The sequence below is a fragment of the Pantherophis guttatus genome, chromosome 4 (assembly GCF_059756535.1).
Source record: "Pantherophis guttatus breed Tessera chromosome 4, ASM5975653v1, whole genome shotgun sequence".
Taxonomy (NCBI): Eukaryota; Metazoa; Chordata; class Lepidosauria; order Squamata; family Colubridae; genus Pantherophis; species Pantherophis guttatus.
Genome location: NC_142066.1, coordinates 33,801,593 through 33,822,299, shown reverse-complemented (window position 1 = coordinate 33,822,299; position 20,707 = coordinate 33,801,593). Strand labels below are relative to the sequence as shown.

The 20,707-nt window shown below is 37.3% G+C and overlaps 1 protein-coding gene and 1 pseudogene across 1 annotated transcript; both read right to left on the bottom strand.

The window, feature by feature from the left end:
- Nucleotides 1–3,441: 3,441 nt before the first annotated feature.
- On the bottom strand, nucleotides 3,442–4,792 carry LOC148113968 (uncharacterized; annotated as a pseudogene).
- A 7,743-nt stretch (nucleotides 4,793–12,535) lies between these two features.
- LOC148113967 (vomeronasal type-2 receptor 26-like) lies at nucleotides 12,536–19,953 on the bottom strand. The gene is made up of 5 exons (XM_087893569.1): nucleotides 19,778–19,953; nucleotides 18,658–18,949; nucleotides 14,259–15,125; nucleotides 13,700–13,921; nucleotides 12,536–12,670 (listed from the first exon to the last, which is right to left on the bottom strand). The coding sequence occupies exons 1-5, from the start codon at nucleotides 19,951–19,953 to the stop codon at nucleotides 12,536–12,538; spliced, it is 1,692 nt and encodes a 563-aa protein (XP_087749695.1).
- Between the last annotated feature and the right edge of the window lie 754 nt (nucleotides 19,954–20,707).

The following is a 20,707-nucleotide window of genomic DNA, read 5'->3' as shown; positions in this document are numbered from 1 at the left end:
GCAAGAGTTTTCCAAACTCTGGATATCTATCTAAACTGTGATATCAATTTAATATAAATGGAAAACAACTCAACAGTTACAACACAAACATCGTTACCTCAGTTGATACTTTTCCTTCTTTTTACACAAAAAGTATCAACAAATATTTGGAAAAATTGAAAAACATTTTGGGCATTATTTTTTTTACATGGCGACCATTGCAAGGATTGTATATACTAAGTATTGGAAGGATGAGATGGGACAATTAACTGCTTTGATTAGAGACAGTGAATTAAACAAGTTTCTAAAAGACTGAGAATGATTTTCTACATGTTAAATACAATGACACATGGTTGACAGAGGGTTTTGAAGATTAGTTTTATCTTTGGGATAATATGTTAATTTTTTTTACATATATATGTGAACAGATGTCTGGTTGATTTGATTATTAAATAAATAGATTAACATATCTGGGATATTTACTCTGTGTGTTCTTAGTAACATGACTACCATGAATCTTTGCATTCTCAGAATCCTGCCATCCTCAGATGTCGGAAAATCACAATAATGCATTGATAGAAGAGAACATTTGTAGCTTAGAGTTGAACCAGTACTTGAAACTTTCTGAGATTGGTAATTTTCTTGCAGACATTTTATTAGCAAACTAGGTAACCTCACCGCAAATTTGCTGTTATGTTTTTCAAATACTCAATTTGAGTTTCAGTTTCATTAATGATTTTTCCAAACCCTTCTATGTTGTTCTAAACTACAATACATATTATGATACCTCAAAAATAATTTTGATGCTTTTGACATATTCAAGAAGATAAACCAAATTTTGAAAACAGCTTTTTAAATCACAGCTGACGGTGATGTTATTGTTCTAGTTAACAATCGATTTAACTTTTCCTATTCCAAATACTTCATTAAATTGCTATCTGATAGAGACAATACAGAGTTCCAGATCAAGTAGAATTTATAACTAACTGAAGAGCATCCTTGGATGAGCCCTACCTGCTCTCATCATTTTTATTGATCAGGATTTATGTTTTGGAATAAATTAATTTTTTATGTCAGCTAATTTAATTATAGATCATATTCTAACTGAAGGATGGGAATTGTTTCTTATTCAGTATGGGAACTCCATGTCAATAAATAAAAATATATTTATGATCACTGAAGGAAATGTCTTCTTTTATAATAAATGATGTAGTTGTAGTAGTTGTAGTAGTAGCTGTTGCTGTTGCTGTTGTTGTTATTGAAAGTGAGCTGTAGAAGGAGAGATAACAAATTCAAACTTTTATTGTCAATGCACAACATGTGAACAATGAGATTGGCTGAGCCTCCCTTAGTGCACCGCCCCCCCCCCGAAACAAAGAAAATCCCTAACCCAGTAAATCATACTAATAAATACACAATCCTCTATACATATATGTGCATAACATTACATTATAATATATTGCGCCAATATGAGCATGTTGCACGAAATAGAAAGACTGACACTTCATGCATGTTTTCATAGGGTTAGCCTGCTTTTCAACTGTAGTTTACTGAGACTGAAGGATTAAATTTCCAACATGTAGAAAGTCTAAGGAGCATTCATTCCTGCATATCTTATTTATTTATTTATTTATTTATTTGTTTGTTTGTTTGTTTGTTTGTTTGTTTGTTTGTTTGTTTATTCAATTTCTATATCGCCCTTCTCCCGAAGGACTCAGGGCGGTGAACAGTTAAAATACTATACATATAAAATGTGAATATAAGATGATTAAGCCAATTTGGTTCATCGGTTAAGAATTTTCAACATAAATATTTAGAAAAATTAGAAGAGATTTATGCCAGCCCGGCTTGGTGAAATAGAAAGGTCTTAAGTGCAAGATGGAAAATACAAAGATCTGGGATCATTCATATCCCTGGGGGTAACCTATTCCAAAGGGTAGGTGCCCCCACAGAAAAGGCTCTTTCCCTGGGAACCACCAGTCAACATTGCTTTAGTGATGACACCCTGAGGAGGCCCACCCTGTGGGAGCATGCTGGTTGGTGGGAGGTTATTGGTTGCAGAAGGTGGTCTCATAAGTACCCAGGTCCTAAGCCATGGAGCACTTTAAAGGTAAGAACCAACACCTTGAAGAGCACTCGGAAGACCACCAGGAGCCAGTGCAGCTCGCGTAGGAAAGGTGTTACATGTGAGCGCCATGTCGCTCCCAATATCACCCGCGCAGCTGCATTCTGGACCAGTTGGAGCCTCCAGATGCACCTCAAGGGGAGCCCCATGTAGAGAGCATTACAGTAGTCCAGACGGGAAGTGATGAGGGCATGTGTGACTGTGCGTAAGGAGTCCCGATCTAGAAAGGGCCGCAACTGGCAAATCAGGCGAACCTGATAGAAAGCTCCCCTGGCCACAGCCATCATATGCTCTTCTAAAGACAGCCGCGTGTCCAGGAGGACACCCAAGTTGCGAGTCCTCTCCGTGGGGGCCAATGACTTGCCCCCTATAATCAGCAATGGTATCAGCTGGCTATATCGGGATGCCGGCAGCCACAGCCACTCGGTCTTGGAAGGGTTGAGTCAGAGCCTGTTTCTCCCCATCCAGATCCACACGCCTTCGAGGCACCGGGACATCACTGCAAGGGCATCATTGGGGTGGTCTGGGGTGGAGATGTACAGATGAGTATCATCAGCATAAAGATGGCACTACACCCCAAAACCACGGATGAGCTCACCCAGCGGCTTCACATAAATATTGAACAGAAGAGGTGAGAGGACCGACCCCTACGGCACCCCACAAATAAGGTGTCTTGAAGTCGACCTCCGCCCTCCTGCCAACACAGACTGTGACCGGTCAGAGAGATAGGAAGAGAATGACATGAGAATGATAGAACAGTGCCTCCCACTCCTAGCCCCTCCAGCTGGCGCAGCAAGATACCATGGTCATTGGTGTCAAAAGCCGCTGAGAGATCTAATAGAACCAGGATAGAGGAACAACCCCTATCTCGAGCTCTCCAGAGGTCATCAACCAATGCGACCAATGCCGTTTCAGTGCTGTAACCAGGCCTGAAGCCAGACTGGATCAGATCTAAGTAGACAGTTTCATCCAGGTACTGCGGGAGTTGCTGTGCCACCACACTCTCAACAACCTTTGCCACACAGTGAAGGTTGGAGACAGGATGGTAGTTTGCTAGAATAGCCAGGTCCAGAGAGGGCTTCTTGAGGAGGGGCCTCACCACTGCCTCTTTCAAGGTGGAAGGCAAGAAACCCTCACACAGAGAAGCATTTATAATCCTCTGGAGCCAGCCTCGTGTAACCTCTGGGAAGCCAGTACCAACCAGGTGGGACACGGGTCCAATAAACATGTGCTTGCATTCAACTTCCCCAGTAACCTGTCCATGTCTTCAGGGGTCACAGGGTCAAACTCATCCCAAATAACATCCTCAAGACTCGCCTCCATCGCTTCATCTGAACTTACCCAGTCAGAGTCCAAGCCTTCCCGAATTTGACTGATTTTATTGTGTAGATATTGTGCAAAATCCTCAGCTCGACCTTGCAAGGGGTCTTCCTGTGCTCCCAGATGGACGAGGGAGTGGGTCACCCTAAACAAGGCGGCTGGGCGATTATCTGCCAATGCAATAATAGCGGAAAAATAGTTATATTTTGCCGCTGCTATCACCACTAAATAGGTCTTAATATATGACCTCACTAGTGTTCGGTCAGATTCGGAATGGCTGGCTCTCCAACTACTCTCTAAGCGTCTTTTCCGGCGTTTCATTTCCCTCAACTCCTTGGAAAACCAAGGAGCTGGGCAACTTCGATGCTGGGTCAGAGGCCGCAAAGGCACAACCCGATCCAAAGCACCAGCGGCCATCCTATCCCAGGTTGCCGCCAGGTCTTCAATCGAGTTGTGAGCGAGAGTCTCAGGAAATGGCCCAAACTCCATCTGGAATCTATCAGGATCCATCAGGCGCCTGGGATGGAACCACTTAATTGGTTCCACCTCCCTGCAGTGGGGTGTAGTGGACAGAAAGTCAAGCCTAAAGAGAGAATGGTCTGACCATGACAAGGGTTCGATGACTATATCCCCTATATCTAGACCATTCAACCACTGGTCAGATACAAAAACCAAATCCAGAGTGTGTCCCCCCGTGTGCGTAGTGCCATGAACTAACTAGGTCAGGTCCATGGCTGTCATGGAAGCCATGAACTCCCAAGCTACCTCAGATGTTTCACCGATGGACGGCAGATTGAAATCTCCCATGACAAGAAGCCTAGGAGTCTCAACCGCCACCCCGGCTATTACATTGAGGAGATCAGGCAGGGCTGCTGCTATGTGGCAGGGAGCCAGGTATGTAATCAGCAGGCCCATCTGTAACCCATGACCCCACTTCACGAGGAAGGACTCACATCCGGCTGTCTGAGGAACAGTGGCTTCCCTAGGATCAAGACTCTCCTTTATAATAACCGCCACCCCTCCACCCCTACCCTGAGCCCTTGGCTGATGGAATGCGTGGAAACCTAGTGGGCACATCTCTACCAGGGGGACTCCCCCTTCATGGTCCAACCAGGTCTCTGTAATGCCCATCAGGTCCGCTCTCCCCTCCTGAATTAGTTCACAAATTAGGGGAGCTTTGTTAGCCGCGGACCTGACGTTGCATAACATCAGCCTAAGGCTCGGGCCCTGGGACTCTGAGCAACCCAGAGAACGAGAAGAGCTTTGGGGGTCGGAGCGTGACACTGCTTGAAGACAGCAGTTGCGTGCTCCCCTAGCATGATGTGGCCCCCTGCTCCCACCATATCTGCCCCTCCCAACCATGACCTTGATGGAGCAACCTCTTTCCATACAGGTATTAAGCCCCTCCATTCCCAGATCCACACATCTTATGGTATAACTCTGTGCCGGATCTGGCATCCTCTTTAAAAAATCATATTTTAACCCCTGTGGGTTGCCCCCCAAATCCATATGACCTACCCCGCTCCCATCTGCCCCCTTTTCTGAAATCTTTAAAATATTGGATAAGGAATTAGATAAAAAGACCCTCAACCCCTTCTTTGCAACATGCCACCTCTCGGGATTCCAAAATCCGTCATCAAGGTAGGCCCTCGATAATGTGGAGGGCCAGGTCTGCGAGAGGGGGGAGTCTCGCAGAGCAAGAAGCTCAGCCACTAAGTACATCCAGTGACCAAGGGGTGATCTTAGAATGGCCAAGAAGATGACATAAGTTCTGAAAGTCATGGAGAGAAGGAAGATGTAAATCTAGCTGTTGGTAGAAAATGTTATATTGTCCTCTAATAACAGTAGGAGGAGTCTTATGTTGTTCAAGAACACCAAGGAAATAATGTCAAGGCCACCCTCTCACAGTGGCTGGTTAGAGTGTACATGGTCTGATGTGCCAATCCATCTGGAGGTGAAGAGTGATGTACCGACTCCTGCAATATCTGCACCCTAGCTGTTAAACTCACCATCTGACTGAAAGAGTTGATGGATTATAGGGCCGGTTTGTAGGATCCTGTTGGTGGTGATGTTATGAGAAGATGAGATGTATTCACAATGGAATATTAGGAAGATGTATTTGCTGTGGGATAATCAATTAGATGGCCAGTGATAGATGTATCTTCTGAGACCAGATGAGGAGTGTGTGTGTAATATGAGGCGGCTGAGATTATAATTCTACAATCGTCCGCTCGCCTTTTCAAGTCATCAGGTCGTGGTTTGTTTTTTTTAATCTCAACTGGTTTTTATATAGATCACATGTCATTATGGGAACCGCCCCTTCAGTAAAAATAAGTAACCTATGATAGTCCGGGGGTGGGGGTGGGTTCTGTGGTGGTAAGTTATAGAAAAAATATCCCTGCAGCATCAATCAAGGGCTGCAAAGCTGTTACTGGTTTTTCATTTGTTGTTAACGGCCAGCGCAGTACCCTTCCAACGCCGTTACTGTTGCCGCTGTCCAGGGTGCTGTAGTCTTGTAATGGAGGCTCCAAAAGTAATAGGACATTTCTGTTGTCTCGACAATGACCGCCTCGCCGCTGACGTCGTCGCCGCCAACCACAGCATTGCCAGCAACTCAGCCATCGCCAACAGGAAGAAAGGTAGCAAGCCACCACAACTTGGGCGCCGCTGCTGCCTCCGACCTTGCAGCCGTTGGTTTCCTCATCCTCGCGACACAGAGAAAATGCCGGTAGAAAAGAAATGCCGGTCCCGCCCCAGCCATGGCACCATGGAGAGTGGAAAAGCTCTCAGCTGGCCAGCGGGAAGTTCAGACAGCTGGGTCGGGGGTAATGACAATCCGTCTAGCCCCCAAAGACTTCAGATGGCCCAAAATCACCCCCATCGTTATCGGGGCTCAGGGAGGTGGCGCCATCTTGATCACGTGCACGAGGCAGATCGTTTTAGAAATTAGAAATAAAATTGGCTTTTTCTCCTAAACTGAAAACCTATATACTGTATTTAAAATATTTTTTAAATATTTTAAAATTTAAAATATTTAAAATTTAAATATCATCTATTTCCAGTAGATGATACTGATGGAAGTAGCATTATTTTCTATCACATACCCAAGATCCTTCAACCCATGTGCACTTTTTTTGTTGATGCTGCAACTGGGAAGCAACAGGAAAATTGTATACTGTATACCTTAAGAATATAGGCTCAACCATTCCACTACAATGGCATTTTGCACACAAACACATATTACTTTATTTTGCATTAAAAATATCTACCAAAAATGTTTCTGTGAAGATCTTTCTATTGACACCAATGTGCACAAAGGAAATAGGAATTATTCTATTATAACTTTAAGAAAGCAGAAAAAAATCTAAGATCCTGGTTTTGAATGAAACAGACAAATAATTTTGTAGTATATAATTCATAATTCATGATTTTGGGATTTACTGATTAGCCAAGTTTTGGGACACAGAAATAGCCTATTTATTTACATTTAAAGTAAAAAGTTGGTGATATAGAGTTTGTTCTAATGTGCGGTTTTAGGTAGAAGAAAAGGTTTTTTATCAGTAGAATATACAGTAAATCAGAATAATTTAAAATATCTGTGTTCATATTTATAAGATATGGTTCATTTAATTCCTGTATAAGGAAGTAGCTTCTAAACAAATTTCATATTTTTAATTGAGAAAATATATAGAATGTATACATATAGAAGATCCATCTGACTTTTTCCCCATCCATACTAAACAATGGTAGTAATCCAAATACAAATATTCCTCGACATACAACCACAATTGAGACATACTGGAACTTCTATTGCTAAGCTAAGCAGTCATAAATTATTGAATTATATCTTATTTTGCAATCTTTTTCTGTATTTGTTATGCCAATCACCACAGTTGTTAAACAAATCATGCAATTGTTATATGAATTGCAGCTTCCACTATTAAATTTGCCTGCTGGAAGACAAATAGGACTGGGAATCATTTGAACTGGATGCTGCATTATAAATACAGGGTGATGGTAAAATGCCCAAATTTTGCTCATGTAACCATGGGGCTGCAGTGACAGTTATAAGTGTGAAGGCTGGTGCTTGGTCACTTTTTCACTACCATGCTAACTTTGAATGGTTATTAAATGAATAGACATAAATGAATAGTCATAGGTGGAGGACTATTTGTAAAATCACTTTGTACAATACAACTTGTGCTAAAATGTTTTCTATAAATTTTATTATCATTGTTACCACCCAAACTTTATATTAATATTATGGACTGAAAAAGGTCTCTTGGAAGGGGAAAGATGACTTGGAAGATACCTGCTGGTTACTTTTCCAGGTGTCTTCAGCAGAATGAATGTTTCCAAATGAAATACATACCTTTAACAAGTTAATTAATGTAAATGGTAGGAAAAATATTCACCACAATTTCCACTGTGAAATACACATAAACATGGAAGTCCATCTGTAATGAAGATTACAGCTACATTCTTGGGCAGATTCAACTACTTCCTCTTTTTTATTAGCTGCATGTTGTTCAGCTCTGGTTTCAGAACAATAACGTAGCATTTGGGGAAAAAGATACAGATCAGCAGCCCAGCACTGGAGGCTAACATTGAGAAGATCTCCACAGCTGCTATGTATTTCCCCCTGGTGCTCAGGTAGGTTGGAACAAAGGATATCCAAACACTGCAGAAAATCAACATGCTGAAAGTGATGAACTTGGCTTCATTAAATGTATCTGGTAATTTCCTGGCAAAGAAAGCAACTATAAAGCTGGTCATTGCCAAGAAGCCCATATAACACCTTGCAGAGTAAAACAAAATCATGGATCCTTCTTTACATTGTAGGACAATTTTTCCAGGTTCTGAGTGCAGGTCAGCATCTGGGAGAGGAGGAGAGATGGACAACCATAGAATGCAAATCCCAACCTGAATTAAGAAGCCGGATAAAACAAAAACATACCCCAGCCTTTTGCCCACCCATTGGCTCATCCTGCTTCCTGGCTTGGTTGCCATGAAAGCCAGGACCACAGTCACAGTCTTGGCCAGAATACAGGAAATAGCCACAGAAAAGATGATGCTGAAACCAGTTTGACGGAGAATACATGCCACCTTATTGGGCTGACCAAGGAATAGTAATGTATACAGGAAGCAAAGCAGGAGAGTGACAAGGAGAATATAGGTGAGATCCCGATTGCTGGCTTTGATGATGGGAGTGTTGTGATGCATCAAAAATGTCCTTAGTATCAGAATTGTGATTGTGGAACAGAAAAGAGAAAAACAGGCTAAAGTGATCCCCAAAGGTTCTTTATATGACAAGAAACTTATATCTTTGGGAATACATGAATCCTGCTTTTTGTTGGGATAATTTTCATCTGTGCAATCATAACAGTCATTCATATCTGAAATGGAAAGCTTGTATCATCAAATTCATATGGATTCATAAATATTTATAGCCTTTATAATATTATATAGGATTAAATATTACATTATGCTTTACTCAAAGTAGGAAATAAATGTCTTAGTTATGATCAGGTCTATGAAATCAGATATGCATTTCTTATATGAATAATTACGATAACATCATCATTATATGCTATTTGAAAGTACCATGCAAAAATATTGGCCATGTCTTATATAAATTATTTTAGGGAATGGAATCACGTCTGTTATATTTTATCTATGCAATACAGCAGGTCTCAAGATGTTATTTCTTAGTCTAGACTTTATGCCTAAATAAAGTTTATAAAAACTCAGGAGGAAGAGGAGATGGGGGGGGGAGGAGGCTTTACAAATTTACAAAATTGACTTTACAAATTGGCAAACAAAAAACAGATGTGTGTGTGTGTGTATATGTGTATGACTGTGTATATTGATAAATAATATATAACAAATATATTTCTGAAAGGAACAGCATGACAATAATATTCTATTATTAGAATAGGAAGAGGAGGAGGAGGAGAAAGTTTTACAAGTTTCCAAAATTGGCTTTACAATTGACAAACAGAAATGGAACAGCTTGACTCCAGAAATCCTGAGCACTCCATCACTGGATGTTTTTAAGAAGAGACTAGACAGTCACTTATCTGAAATAGTATAGGTTCTCCTATTTGAACAGAGGGCTGGACTAGAAAACCTCCAAGATCCCTTCCATTCATTCATTCATTCATTCATTCATTCATTCATTCACTCATCCATTCAAATAGGCGTATGTTAGAGTGTGTGTAAATACACACACACGTATGTGTGTGCATGTGTGTGTAAATACATAAATGTGTGTGTGTGTGTGTGTGTGTGTGTGTGTGTGTGTGTGTGTAACATATATATTACTACCCATAGTAGTAAACGTTGCAGGTCTGAAGCAGGGGTAGGTTCTAAATTTTTTTCCTATTGGTTCTGTGGGCATGGCTTATTTTGTGGGCATGGTTTGATGGTCATGTGACAAGCAATTCTTTAGGATTTAGCAGAGGTATTTGTCTACCAGGCTTTTAATTGCTTGAAGAACCTACCGTTCTACCCATTTGTTTTTGGAGTGTTCCAGTCTACCCATTTGTTTTTGGAGTGTTCCAGTCTACCCATTTGTTTTTGGAGCACACTGGTCTACCACTACACTGCCTTTTACCACTGATCAGCTGTAGGGCAGGCCTTTGAAGCGCTGTGGCAAGAGTTTAAACAGTTTTTTGCCACCTGCCACCACCGAGAGCATCAGAAACCGCTTGCAGACTGCTTGGCCTCAATTGCCAATGTACCACCACCAAGCGGTTTACAAAGAACAGATTGGTTCTAGCCAATCAGCTGGGGCTCAGGAGACAGCAAATAGATTGGGGGCCTGGCCAGGCAGAGGTGGTAGTTCTCTGAACTACTCAAAATTTCCACTACCGGTTTGCAAGAACCGGGGAGAACTGGTAGCAACCCATCACTGGTCTGAAGGCATAATACAAAAGATGGCTTCCAGGCCTGACATATATATTATACAGACCTATGTATGGCTGTATGTATGTATGTGTGTATGTATATATATATATGTGCATATTCTTTCTAGCCAGGTTTTACCTACGTAAACTAAGTTGTTCTACAGCCCTGGTTCTGTGAAATCTCATTCACAAGTTTCTGGGCCTTTTTTCTGCTGACAAACTGCAACTCTGTGTTGCTCTCTGGGAGAGAGAAAGATATGTATATGTGTGTGTGTGTGTGTGTGTGTGTGTGTGTGTGTGTGTGTGTATATATATATATATATATATATATATATATATATATATATATATATACACACACACACACACACACACACACACACACACACACACATACATACACTCATGTATAAATAATGTACAAGTAATATATCTTTCTGGAAGCAAAAGAATGACAATAATTTTCTATCCTTACCCTCATTTTTTGCAATTTTTCCTTCTGGACATAGGTTACAAGAGTAGCAGCAGAATGGCTTACCCTCTATGACTTGTTTACTAGAACCTGGAAAACAGCTTGGCGTACAGAGAGAAATGGGCTGTGACTAGCTTGTAAAAAAAAACAAACCAACAACATAAATTATGGTCTTAAAATTGATACTCTTAGAAGCATTGTTTTTCTGGGGGCTTTTCCTGCTAATATATCTGTAATACATCTATGTCTTTAGGGCATATTCTTCTTGAAATATTGAAATGCCACTTAAATTCCATGGATTAGATTTTCAAATATTTTTATAATGTTACATAATAAAGGAAATTTTTTTGCTGTCCTCAACAAACTATGTCATATGCTCATTGATCTCATTGTAAGATCAATTTCAATTTCAGGAATCATAATAGTTTTAAAAAGGTATCCAACTTCAGTAATATACATAAATATGATGAAGAAAAGATTTATTTTTAAGGACATGTGATAGTAAAACTACTACAGTATTCATAAGTGAACCCAGAATCAGCAGGACAATTGTGTCTGCATAAAGAAAGAACAGAAATACTAATTCTCTCTTGTCTACACCAAGAGATACTCAGCATTCAGATAACATAAAAATAACCCTCCCATTTTATTCTGATTTGATTATACCTGCGATTGGTTGTGTAATTATATTTAAGAAGCATACTAACAAATGGCCAGAGGAAGATGAATAGAATACAGGTTGCCCAACTGGCAAATTCAAGAATCCTCCGAGTCCTGGGGCACCTCTCCAAGGTGGCTGCTAAAGAGGAGGGAGATTTTTCTCTCTGGCTGACAATCTGCAAATTTAGCAGCCCTGCTATCTGGTTTTGAGTGAGAGCATTTAGGAATGATCAAACATTTTTTTTCAGATGACCATGGACCCATCCAAGATGATGAATCTTGAAGATTACAATTCCTAATGAGAACTGCAGAAAACCTGGTCATCCATCTTTTTCCTTTTGGCAGAACGTTTTCTTAAGCATGTCTGGGTATTAACTACATTTTTAAAAGCCTCTGTTTTGCTGTGTTTCTTATTTCTAAAAGTTGATCAGCTGGTTGAATGTTGACTTATTTTAATCCCCTAGTGGATTTTATTTATTTATTTATTTATTTATTTATTTATTTATTTATTTATTTATTTATTTATTTATTTATTTTTCTTTTCCTTTGTTATTTCTGGCTTTTTTTAATATCCTTTGCTTTGTGTAAAGAAAAGCATGCCCTGGAGTAGTGGAAGGGTTTGGACTTGATTTACATCTATATTGGACTTTCACTACACTTTGGAAATGATTTTTTTTAAAAATATTTTTTATCCTGGACTGAAACATCTAAAAATATTCTTGCTACTTCTATTTTGAGAAATATCCTCACTGTCTCTGAGAAGGGTTAGCTCTCCATTGCCAAGTTACCCCAGAGCAACAATGTATCAGATTTCAAGCAACAAACTGTGACTGGTAGAAAAAAGACCATTTGGTAATATGCAAATCCAAGTTGAAATTTTTTTTAAACAGTTTGATGAAACAATAATGCTTGCAAAAAGTGTTCCAATGGAAGTAATTGGTGTTATATTAGATTCACAAAAGGAATTGGATTTAAAAATAGTAGATACAATGAAGGAGATTGAAAGTGATATGGATGTTATAAACATAGAATTGTCTGAGGGGATTATGCATACCTTCTGAAGCTCAGGTTTTAATTCTGAAAACTGACTGACTGGTCAAATGAAGATTTGGACAATGGATTTATTATACTCCACTTGAAAACAAATTCAGTTGGACTTTTTGGAGAAGACAGATTGACTTTGGAGACTGGATCTACTCTATTTAACTAGACAATAATTGATAAGATACTGAATCCAAGGCAAAATTCTAATAGAATTAGAACTTTGAAACTTTTTGGGTCTGTTTCACAAGGGATGGGAAGCTAATATTATTGCAATATATTTATTAGTATTCAACTAGGTGGAATAATATGTGTAGGTGTATTTATGGGGGGTTTTTTAAACACACTTTTTAAATATTTTGTTTTGTTTTTCCCTATGAATTTTTTTCTGTTTTTTTTAGCTTTGTATTTTAACTTTTTAAAAAAATGAAAATGAAAATCATCGTTTAAAAAAAAGAATCCTACCAATTCTATTTATTTATCAATTTATTATTGGTTCTGATTTTGAAGCTAATGAATAAAACAAATTCTTTGTTTCCTTTCTTCTTTAGTGGGATAAATCAGAGGAACTAAACCACTCTAGTTTTTTCTTTTTCTAAAGGTTTGAAGCATGCCTTCAAAAGTGCTCTGCAGCACTTTCTCATGTGGCAGTTGACAAAAATAGGATTGCCAACATGATCGCCAATGTCCGATGATGGATATGGCAGGAGGAGGAGGAGGAGGAGGAGGAGGAGGAGGAGGAGGAGGAGGAGGAGGAGGAGGAGGAGGAGAAGAAGAAGAAGAAGAAGAAGAAGAAGAAGAAGAAGAAGAAGAAGAAGAAGAAGAAGAAGAAGAAGAAGAAGAAGAAAGGTTTGTCAGTCCTAGTTGTATGTGGAAATATTTTCAGCAAGAAAATAATTATATATTATCGGCTTTGAAATAATGCCTATTTTGTCCATATCTGTATATTTCATCTTATTTAGATAAATGTGATTTTTAGCTTGCTATGATTTTTAACTGTATTACTCTTTAATAATGAACTTAACGCATCTACTAGGGAGCAGTTATGATAAATTCTATTAATGAATAAGACAAAGATCCATAGCAAGCTATCTTGCATCTCTTTCATAATTCAACTGGATTTAAATAATGGCTAAGATTCAGTGATCACACATAGAACAAAGATTTCCCAAGTAATCAATTCCTGGAACTTACCTGGTTAAACCAGCTGTTCCATATTATGGCATCTTCTTTGATAATTAACATTTTGTCTGGAGAAGAATGTGGATCTAACTGTCCTATTTTCACTACTGTCTGGTTTTCAGAAAAAATAAAGTTGATTACATCAAATCCAGCTACTAAATTCCCATCCTTATCAAATGTCATTTTTTCTTCAATGCTGTTATTAAATGTGGAATGTCTCAAGAAATTAGGAAGCTACAATACAATGAAAAGGGAAATATATTATAAATGCTGAACATAAAAAAGCTTCTGTAAATCAAATGATTCTGGACTTTTTAAGATAAATACATTTAATTAATCATTCAAAATATATTTATTACTTAAATTAATTTCATAGCTTCTAATTCTTGCTAATAGAGCCACTAATACTAGAAACTATTAGTTCTTTATATTAAGAACAAAAAGGAAGCAGAGAATCCAGTGGTGGAAATTGTAAAACTGCATTAAACTAAAATAATTTCATGAGTCGGAAAAGAAAAGCAAGTCATTGTCAGGTTTTTCAGTTGACACAAGGGTTTATATGCTACATTACCTGCCAAAATGGCTGGTTATGAATCTGTATTCTACCATCCACCATTGCTTTGTGTTTGAATCCAGATGCAAACATGGCATGTAAAGCATAGGCTATGGCATAGACAGCATTGTAGACACTGTAGCTGTAGCCAGACATGGACATTTCAAAAAAGAGGGCAGGGACTCTCCCCAGTTTCTCCTGGCCAGTGCAAATCTTCTCCTCTTCTTCATGGATAAATGTACCTAAAAATCTACAGTTAAAGACCTGCTGCCAAAATCCTTTGAGAAAACCATCTCCTTTTATGGTGGAAGGGTTTCGACTCTCAATAAATTGGTGAAATCCAGACACATCATTGGAATGAAATGCAAAGCCTAAAGCTCCACGTAAAATTCCTAAATTCCAATATTTTTGAAATCCAAAGGAAACAATCTCCATTTGAGCAGTGAAGATCCATAGTTTTCCTAGGAGCTTACTAGGTTTACTGTCAACATCTTCATCTGATAGATAAGATGCAAATCTAAACAATGCCATGGAATGAGATTCACCATAGACAAGTATCACTGTAACCTTTTTATTGTTGATCACAGAATCATAAATCTTCTCCCCTTTATGTAGCATCGCAAACAAATCACTAATAAATGTTACAACAGGGATTTTATGTATGAAAGCAAGACAGACACCCTTCTGAGAAAACATGGGAAACACAGTTTGCACAAATCTTTCTCCATTCTCATTATCCATAACCACCACTCCAATCCATATCCATCTGAAGTGGAGAAGCAGAGCCAGAATCCCCTTATACTGAAGTTCTTCCTTAGGAACCATTTGGTAGAAGGGAAGACCAGGAGATTTGTCCTTCATCACTGGAGTGGGACTATAGGTGAGCTAAAGAAATCCATACAGATGAGATGTCAAAGAATAACCCAGATATTTTTACTCCAGTCTATGCCAAAAATGAAAAATAAAGTAGCTGTCAAACAATGGCAAAAAGTTTTATCAAAGTTTATATGATGGGGGGGGGCAAGAGGGATATATAAGTTTTTACAGGATGCCAAAAAAAAAAAAGGTACTTTAGAGATACCTAATCTCAATTTGTACTTTGCTGCAGATTATTTATGGAAGAAAGAATGGACATTATTAAGAAATAATAGAATATTAGAGCTGGATGTTCATAATCTGAAGTTGGGTTGCATGTTTTCTTATGAAATGACAATGTGGACATGAATTTAAATTTTAAGAAACATTACTTAAGAAACATGTTGTTTTCGTGGAGAGGTGAAATGAATGTACGGACAGGAGCAGGATATCCTTTAAAAGATATAAATAAAGTAATATATCTAGAGAGAAAAATTCTGGCACATATACCAGCTGGGAGACTTGATGGTTGGAAGCAGAACATGTAAGAAGATTTGAATGTGTTTATTAATAAGGTATGAAAGAGCTGCTATTCGAGCTGCATTTGAGCTTTACATACAGTAAACGCATTTTTTTTTAAATTTGATTTATATGCCACCCTTCTCCGGAGACTCAGGGTGGCTTACAGTGCGTTAAACAATAGCCTTCATACTTTTGTATATATTATACAAAGTCAGCTTATTGCCCCCCACAAACTGGGTCCTCAATTTACCTACCTTAGAAAGGATGGAAGGCTGAGTCAACCTTGAGCCTGGCAAGATTCGAATTTACTTTAATTGCAGACAGCTGGTGTTAAATTACAGGCCTTGTCTGCAGAGCTATCCAGGCTCCCTGGATAGAATATGAAGTTCTAACTTCCCTTTCCTCTGTTTTGGTGAGAAGACATTCAGATTTCACATAGAAATCTGGGCAACCTATTTCCAGAAACATAATGATAGAGAATGGGAACCAAAATTATATAGGATCTTGAGGAAATATCCTACAAGGAAGGACATGTTCAGTCTGGAGAAAAAGAGAATTGAGGAAACGTAAGAACTACATTCAGAAAGAATGTAGAAAGAAACTACATGGATGATGACCAGAAATTATTTTCTTCCTGCATCCCTCAAAGTTTTGAAAAGAATTTAATAAAACAACATAAATAAAGACAAAAGAAAACCTATGCAGATATACATGTGTCCCTTTCAATGCTATGATTTTATGAAAAACTTCCTCAAATAAGAATGAATATATTTGAATATAGCCCACGAGGCTTTTGTGCAAATGCCACACAGTATAGCAAATATATTAAAACCAACAAATAAATAATATCCTACAACATTTACCTAATGTTAGAATAATTCTGTGGTACAGACTGGAAAGAGGAATGCTAAAATCAATGATTGACCACTTTATTTTGAAATCAAAGTTAAAGATTGCAAATGCTTATGATTACACTATATTCAATCATAATCACCATAATCAAAGTCCCTCAATTGAGTGAAGAAATTTGGAATTAGGTTTGGCGAATGATTTTTAATTTTTTTCAGCAGGTGGTTTTGTTTCACCAAACCTAAGCAGTTAAAGAAAGAAATCTGGACTGATGGCTATACATTTGAATGGAAAATAAGACCGACAATTTTAACAAGTTTATACTATATTTCATACAACACAGGTAATCTGTTCACATTAAGAAAGAAAATTCCTAATTCCTTGCAAAAACACTTTCACTTGGAGGAAAGGATGAGGGTTTTTCAAAGAAATTATTGTCACGGAGTATTCCAACTCCTTTTTCTCCAAAAGAACAAGCTATTAAAGCTATTAAAAAGTATATTCAGTTTGAGATCTCATCCTGAAAAAATGAAAACTAAAATTTTACAGATATTTGTGTTTTCCAAGTATTTTACCAGAAAGCGTAGCAACTTTTCCTGAGTCATACTCCAGAGTTTGGATGACAACACTATCTGAGTAAATATAGCTATGCTTTGGAAATGTTAATGATAATTACTACTCAATTTAACAAAATTAATGTAATTGTTGTACCCAAAACCTGGCTCACTTAAAATAACCAATTCTCTTTGAAGATACAATACAATTTTGAGATGGTTATTTAGCATACAGTCAATAAACAGTATACATGTGTATAAAACCTCCGAGCAAAGGTGTTCCACTTCGCTGAATAACCATGAACAAAAGCAGAACCAGAGCTTATATAAATTTAGTTCAATAATTTGCAAAGTATGGATAAAGAAAAAAGAATAAAATTACAGCATAATGTTGAAATGTTTTAGATCAACCCATTTGTGTGATTTTATAATTATTATTTTTTCCTTTCTACAAGGTCAACATGCTAACTACACTACCTTTGAGATAGAAACAATCTGTTTACTAGTCAACAGAGAGACTGTCATTACTCAGGTCAAAGCCAGCTTGCTGTAAATGTTTCTTTCTTCTTTATATAGTTTAGATTCACCTCATCTCATAGGTTGAGATTACCTGCAGATTACCTGTATAGGTGTATGAAAGGGTTACCTTTTACCATTGATCATGTACATGACTACTTTGATTAAATCCATGAAAACGAAACCTATAGGGTTTGCAATTTTGTACTCAGTTATCTAAACAAGTTCCTGAAGATTTTGTGGCAAGATTTCAAAGTGGGTTGGCATGGTCTCCTTCCTAGAGCGGAGAGAGAGTAACAGGCCCAGGACTAGAACTCAAGGTCTTTCAATTTCTAACTTGATGCCTTAACAATTTCACCAGATGGGTTCCTAATTAGTGATGGAGTGACAAATTATGTAAACTAGCTACCATCAAATATTTCTAAAAATATAAACACTTAATGTAATGTGAGTCATTTTTGTTGGCCCCATAAAAGTATTTTCTAAATGTGGATTTTGGAATTTTTTAATAGAGGAATTTAATTATTATCGATTAGCATAATATTTAATATAAAATATCCTCTGTCGATCGCCTGACTAATTTTTCCCAACTCAAAATCAAAATCTGATAGTTCTTATGTTTTTAGGGGAAAAAAACCCTTTCATTGCTTTGGAGGATACTAAACATAATTAACACACTTGTATTATTAAAGTCTGGATTTGGTGAGGGTGTAATCTCAAATGTCAGGTTGAATCTATACTATAAATATCCATTTTCCATATAATATGGAATCCATTTTCCATATAATATTCCATATAATATGTAAGACTCCAGGATTGTATCCAGTGGAACAGAAATTTTGAGCAGATGAAAATGCAAAGAAAACTTTTGGTAAATGAATCATTTATTGATATACTCGAAGTAAGAAGCTAAAGAATTTTTCCTTATCTTGGAGATCAGTTATCTAACCTCATAAAGAGTATATCAATAAATCATTAATTTACTCCAAGTAAGAAGCTAAAGAACTTATTTTGGAGATCACTTTAATCTAATCTGATGAACAGTTACTCTGACTCCAGAATTATATCCAGTAGAATAGAGAAAAAATGAACAAATGTGAACCCTCAGAAGCAATTCCTACCTGGGGAATTTTGTAGATCTCCAGGAGAATCCTCATGCCAAGAGAAGTAAGGGAATCCAGTCCACCAATCACTGCAATCAGCTTCTTCTCAATGTTGCAATTATAGTTTGGAAAGAAATTCTCCAATGTATATAAAAGGAGCATGGTGGAATGATAGGTCCATTTTCCACTATAGTAATTGTCAAAAATTTGGAATCCCAAAGTGATATTGGGAAGTATTTGAGGATTGTCATTAATCTTCTTTACTGCAAAGGCCAAAGCCAGGATATGTTGATAATGCTTCGGAAGCATTCTGGAATAAATAGTGTATTGTGTTTCAAAGGGATAATTCACATATCATAATCAATACTTTCCTTAGATTATGATTTGCTGCATCATATTTATTCTGTAGTATTTTATGGTATTTAGTGCATCAGATTTTTAGGTACAATATTTAACCTAAAGTACCATATACTTATAATTTTAATAGAGATTATAATTATTTATAATTACTGTTCTGGAAGCCACATTTTAAATAAGGTTTAAGTATGGAAAAAAGATGAAAGAATGAAAAAAATCTACTCTTCACCTTAAGAAAATCTCTCGGTTGCAATTGTAGATTTAGTGAGGAGGTTGGTATTATAAAATAAATTGAATGTATATATTATATTCTTCCATCTATATAAGACAACAATAGATCTATTTCAAATAAGAGCAACTGAAAATGATAGTAGAATGAATAAAACAAGAAGCTGAAAAAAATCATAAAGGAAATACCTGTGATACAGGACAAAGTAATATGAAATATAATCTACAATGGCCAATCCTCTTTAATAAAACAAGTGCTTTTTATAAAATATTATTTTAATATATTTTTTAAAGATCTATAGGTGACACCAAAGCTAATTACAGACTCTTTTTCCTAATAAAAAATGCTAGAAAAGTAAAATTTCTTAAAATTACATTTACAGTTAAACATAGTGTTTGCACTATGCAAATGCTGCAATCAGTGCTATGTATACAATTTAATATAAAGACCTCTGAATTTCATTGTTTCTATAGTATAGTTTCTATAGTGGAATACCAGCATTCACTGCAAGACCAGCATATTTACAAGAACAAGTGAAAATGGATTCCTTACATAAATTCTTCAGGCACTGAGGGTGGAGGTTTTGTTCTGAAATCTTTGGCATAAGAGAAGAAAACCCCATGAGAGGCTATGCCTCCAATGATGAGGTCACCATCCTGATGATATTCATGAACTGGGTACTCTGGATACTGGACATTGCATTTCACAGTGGGGGCTCCATATGGCATATATGACAAAAGGATTAACAGCACTAACAGGATTAACATGTTTCTGACATCCTAAACTTAAATTAGGAAAAAATTTTCCTGCAAATTTTCTTTTTTCTATCTAGCCATGGTCACTGGAATAGTTTGTAAATTATTGTAGAAGTTTACAAAGTCCTCTGATCAGTTTAAATCTCTAAATACTGATTATTAGTGACCATATTTATACCTGCATGCCTGTCTCTTATCCTTATCACTCCTTCAAATACTAGAATAGACATTGTGTTTATGCCATAATTCTCTAATGAAATAATCCACTGACAACACACTGCTGTGCCAGATTAGCTAATTGCAAACAAATGGAAAATGGAATTGCTATCATTTCAAAGCTAGAATTCCTTATAGAGTTGTTAAAGAAAACATGTTTGTCATGTCTGAACAATTTTTTTTATTGTAACCTCTCGAGAAAGAAATCATTTTTCTATGAATGGTCCAAAAACAAAGGTAACCAACTATACAGATAGTCAATTTACAACAGTGCATTTAGTGACTGTTCAAAGTTACAACATTGAAAAAAGGTACTTATGATCATTTCCACACTTATGACCATTGCAGCATCCCCATGGTCATGTGATAAAAATTCAAATGGTTGGCAATTGGTTCCTATTTATGATGGTTGCAGTGTCATAGAGTCACGTGATTTGCTCTTGCAACTTTCTGAGAAGCAGAGTCAATGAGGAAGCCAGGTTCACTTAACAACCATGTTACTAACTTAACA